This window comes from Callorhinus ursinus, unplaced genomic scaffold, assembly GCF_003265705.2.
Source record: "Callorhinus ursinus isolate GAN/ISIS: 27379988/994484 unplaced genomic scaffold, GSC_fseal_2.0 scaffold39, whole genome shotgun sequence".
Lineage (NCBI taxonomy): Eukaryota > Metazoa > Chordata > Mammalia > Carnivora > Otariidae > Callorhinus > Callorhinus ursinus.
In genome coordinates, this window is record NW_027397101.1 from 21,838,139 (window position 1) to 21,843,133 (window position 4,995).

The 4,995-nt window shown below is 38.5% G+C and overlaps 1 protein-coding gene across 1 annotated transcript; it reads left to right on the plus strand.

Moving 5' to 3' along the window:
- Positions 1 to 1,431: 1,431 nt before the first annotated feature.
- On the plus strand, positions 1,432 to 1,845 carry LOC112836279 (large ribosomal subunit protein eL31-like). Its single transcript, XM_073880652.1, has one exon. It carries the CDS (start codon positions 1,432 to 1,434, stop codon positions 1,807 to 1,809), a length of 378 nt encoding a protein of 125 aa, XP_073736753.1. The 3' UTR covers positions 1,810 to 1,845.
- The last annotated feature ends 3,150 nt before the right edge of the window (positions 1,846 to 4,995 follow it).

Sequence of the window (4,995 nt, forward strand, 5' to 3'; positions counted from 1 at the left end):
GGCAACATCAGGAAACTGCTGCCATCCTAAACTAGAAGGATTAAAGGAGGTTTACCAGAGCCCAGAGGCAGAAATCACTTGAGTGGAAGCTAGAAATGCACTGCATCTGCTCAGGGAAAATCAGAGCAATGGAATAGACACAGCCACTTGGGAGATGGCCCTGGATGCAAAGAGAAGTGGAAAATCACCCAACTTCTTTCATTCTCTGCCCACAGTCTTACTGGTGTGTCCCATTGGTCAAACTTAGCAGGAAACCAGCTGATAGGAGACACTGGGAAATACAGCTTTCAGGTGTCAGTCACTCGGTAGAACTGAGCAGAGGAGGGAAGGGACATGGAACATACCTGGTGTCAACAGGCCAAGAACTGACATAAGCATATGCCCACATATACACACACAAACATAACTTATTTCCAACATCAGCATTGTCCCTCTCTGAATTTGAAGCTATGAAGCAATGTAAAATAAATAAGGCCAGTCATTTGCAAGATAATTTACTCTCCAAGTCTACTTGACTTTATGATTCCAGGGAATCTTTTTTTAATCTGGTCAGGATGCAGCTTAGAAAAAGAAAGGGGAGAATAGAAAAACCAAATGCTTGATTATGTGTTAGGATCAGTGTTCAATGCTTTTTAAGCATTATCTCACTTTATCTTCACATCAACCCCATAAGTTTATTATAGACTTTAAGATTAAAGTTGTATATCAACCGCGGCGCACAAGTGAAGAAACTCAAGGAAGTGAGTATATTATCAATGATAATACAAGTAAATATTGGAGCCTAGTTTTATATAGGTGGGTCTGACTTTAAATTTTTACTGACAGCATGCAGCCTAGGATGTAAGTGATACAAAGTTGAAACCTATTCATTTGCTTTGCATTCTGCAGTTCATTATAATGAAACAGTGATTGAAAATAGGAGAAGAACAATTTGAACTAAAGAATAATAAAAGGATCTCTGACTTTCAAATTACAGAGGAAAATGGAAAAAAATTCAATAACCAAAATATGGGAAGAAAAGGAAAAAATTAATATGTAAAAGAAGAAAAATTAGAAAGCACATAGTAAGATAGTTTATCTAAGCCCAAATATATCACTAATTATATTAAATGTAAGTGTACTAAGTGCACCAGCTAAAATGAAGGTTATCAAACTGGCTAGAAACACAAAACTCAACAATATTTTGTTTACAAATAATATATAGAAGACACGACAGAGATAGTTTAAATGTAAGTGGAATGAAAAAGAGTATTTGGCTAGCTAATACTAACCAAAGTAACGATGTTAATATCAAGCAAAAAATATTATTAAATGTAAAGAGGGACACTTCATAAAGCTTTAATCAATATTAAAGATCAGTCTAATTTTTTGTACATTTAACATAAAAACTTTAAAACATATAAAGGAGCTTTCCAACCAGGGCCCGACAGAATGGCTCCCACGAAGAAGGGTGGCGAGAAGAAGAAGGGCCGTTCTGCCATCAACGAAGTAGTGACCAGAGAATACACCATCAACATTCACAAGCGCATCCATGGAGTGGGTTTCAAGAAGCGTGCCCCTCGGGCACTCAAAGAGATCCGGAAATTTGCCATGAAGGAGATGGGAACTCCAGATGTGCGCATTGACACCAGGCTCAACAAAGCTGTGTGGGCCAAAGGAATAAGGAATGTTCCATACCGTAGCCGTGTGCGGTTGTCCAGAAAACGTAACGAGGATGAAGATTCACCAAACAAGCTCTACACACTGGTTACCTATGTACCTGTCACCACTTTCAAAAATCTACAGACAGTTAATGTGGATGAGAACTAATCGCTGATTGTCAAATAAAGGTATAAAACTGAAAAAAAAAAATAAAACATATAAAGGAAATTGACAGAAGTACAAGAAGAAACAGACAATAATCACACACTAGGACGTTTACACATCAGAGAAACTGATAGAACAGACAACAAATTAGTATGGATAGACAAGATGCAAACAACATGATTAACAAACTGAATAACATGATTAACATACTTGACATAATAGATATATAGAGAATAATACTGTCAACAATTGCAACATACCCATCTTAGTGAAGCACACATTGAAACTTTACTGAAAGTTACCATATCCTGAGCCATAGATTAAGACAAAGGCACTCTACCTTTGTTACTATAGATTAATTTCTCTCTCCCTCCTCTTTCTTTCTTTTGCACATTCCTCTTGTTTGCTTGTCTTGGTCTTTGTATTTCATTTTGGAGGATTTCTGAAATGTATGGTGATTTTTGCCTATTTGTTAATATTTAGAAGAGCTTGTTTTAAGCTATAAATATAGGAAGAAGGGCTTTAATTATGCACTGGGGGACCCCTAATGTCACTGTCTGTGGTCTTTTCTCTGGGATGATTCAGTTTCACTGAGAAAAATACTAATCCTCTTTTCTCATGTGTAAACTCAGGATAACAATAGTTTCTAAGCCACAAGGCTATTGTAAGGATTAATGAGATAATCTATATCAAGTGCTTAAAATATTTCCTGGCACATTGAAACGTCCAATATATATTAGCTATTATTATTTGAAGTTTTCAACTACTCTCATAGTTTCTATATCATTGATTATATGTGTTGATGGTACCCAAATGTATATAACCAATCACTTTTTTAACATCTCCACGTGGATGTATCTAGGCCAGACATAACATGTTCATTCTCTTCTATCTCAGTAAATAATCATTCAATAAATCATTACTGCCTTAGCTCAGGCTGCCATAACAAAATACCATAGAATTGGATGGCTTAACCAACTAGAAATGTATTTTCCACAGTTTTGGAGGCTGGAAGTCTAAGATCAGGGTGCCAGTATGGTTGGGTTCTGGTAAGGATCCTTCTCCTGGCTGGCAGATGGTCACCCTCTCACTGTTTCCTGATATGGTGGAGAGAGACTGAGCTCCGGTCCTTTTCTCTACTTATAAAGACACTCATCCCCTCATGGGCATCTCACGCTCATGACCTTATCTAAACCTAATTACCTCCTCAAAGCCCCATCTCCAGATACCATCACATTGGAGTTTAGGGCTTCAAGATATGAATTTAGGGGGATATTAAACATTAAGTCTATGAAGGAAAATTGACAGATGGAAACAGACAATAATCACAATACTAGGACATTTACACATCTGAGTGACCGACAGTACAGACAACAAATCAGTATGGATAGAGAAGATGTGAACAACATGATTAACACACTTGACATCACCTTTGCAATTGCTAAAACCAAAATCCCAACTTGGCCTTGAATCTTCCCCTTTATGAGTTTATGGCCTTTCTCCCCAACCAAAATGGATGCTATCAGACTACAAAGACATTTTTGGTCTTCTTTGGGGTATGGGAAGTATATGCCTGCAATGGCTGTGTCTAAACCAGCGTATACAATAAAATGAGGCATTAAAATGAAGAATAACTGCACTTTACAACCTTGTAGCTGTAAAACCATATTCGTTAAAGGTTGGATTTGTTTCAAACTGGTTGATTTTCCTCTTTGCCCATTTTTTTCTGTTTTTGTTTGTTTTTTCCTCGCTTCAATCCACCCCTAATTACTTTCAGATAGAGCCCTCACTCTCTTCTCCATTTGGATGTTGCTGTATCTTCTTCTCTCTCCCTTATAACATTTGCTGATGAGGACTCTCTACCTGGTTCCCAATTTTATCCCTTGACTGCCATTTCCTGGGCGCCTGGGCATCATAAAATATCCTTGGATTCTCCACAGCAGAATGTTGAATTTGGAAAGGTAGACTTTCTTTCAGATATTTTTGGCTTTTCCTTTCAGACTGCACTCTTAGGCCTTTGGGGCTTCATGTTGTTTATTCTTGGAGACTTCCTGGAGCGTCAAAAATGGCTTAAAATGATTAGTATGCTGTGCACTGGCATATAAGACATTCAATCATCCTACAACCGAGCTGTATTTCAATGAGATTTGCGTAAAAGAATCAGAAACATATGGATTTCATCCTTCCTAACTACCTCTACTTTTTTAAAAGCAGGGTCTCAGCATTTGAGCTTCTCTGGATATAAAATGTTTGAAATTGAATGAGATAGGGCAAATAAGAGTGAGAGAGGCTTTCCCATTCCTGATGGCTGTCTTATCTCTTATATCATCCTAGTTAGTGATTACGTGTTTGTTAATTTCTGCCCAACTTCTCTCTCTCTCTCTCTCTCTCTCTCCCTCCCCCCCCTCTAGGTTTTCCTTCCTTACCATAAGTCGCTATTAACCCCCTTCTCTCCCTCCATCCTTCTGTCCTAGAAATAGCTACCTGTTGGCCACTGCCCTGCCCTACCTAAGCTCACATCTTGAGAGGTGTCAGAGGGATATAAAACCAAGGAATTCCAACACATTGTGAAAGTGTCATGATAGAGAAGCATAAAAAGAACTTTGAGGGGAGAACAACTTTTGGGGGGCATTTTGTATTTTCCTACCTTTTGTTTGCATTATCACTTTCTTCACAGAAGTGCTTTCCATTGTATTTTTTTTTTTTTCTTTTGCCTCTGGTCTCCATTTCTGGTCTTTTTTCTCCCACCTGAGTTTTCTACAGCCACATTGGCTCTTTCCAATTCCCCATTGTAAAAATTCTTTATCTCCATCTGGTGCTGCATATGCATGAGGGGTTTGGTGCTTTCCTCTCCTAGACTCTTATCCATTGTCCTTAATGGAATCCTCACAGTTGGAGCCTTTTGCTGCTCTTAGGCGGCCTCAGTTTGGTGTAGGTCTCCAGAGAGCAGAGCTAGCTCCTGGTAGAGCATAAGCTGAGTGACTGCATTGAGATCTCCAATTGCACAGCACAGAGTATGTGGCCATGAGTAGATAAGACTGATGTAATTCTATCACAACATGGAAATAAAATGAAGTGTTGCGTTACGTGAGTAAATAGACACCCATAACAGATACAGTCCATGGGACAATCAGCAAGTCTGATTAATATTACCACCCCCCCTCCCCCAATAATTGCATTAACTCAGCC

What these genes read in the sequence shown, in the direction of transcription:
- LOC112836279 (XM_073880652.1), top strand. Translation starts at nt 1,432, where the DNA reads ATGGCTCCCACGAAGAAGGGTGGCGAGAAGAAGAAGGGCCGTTCTGCC.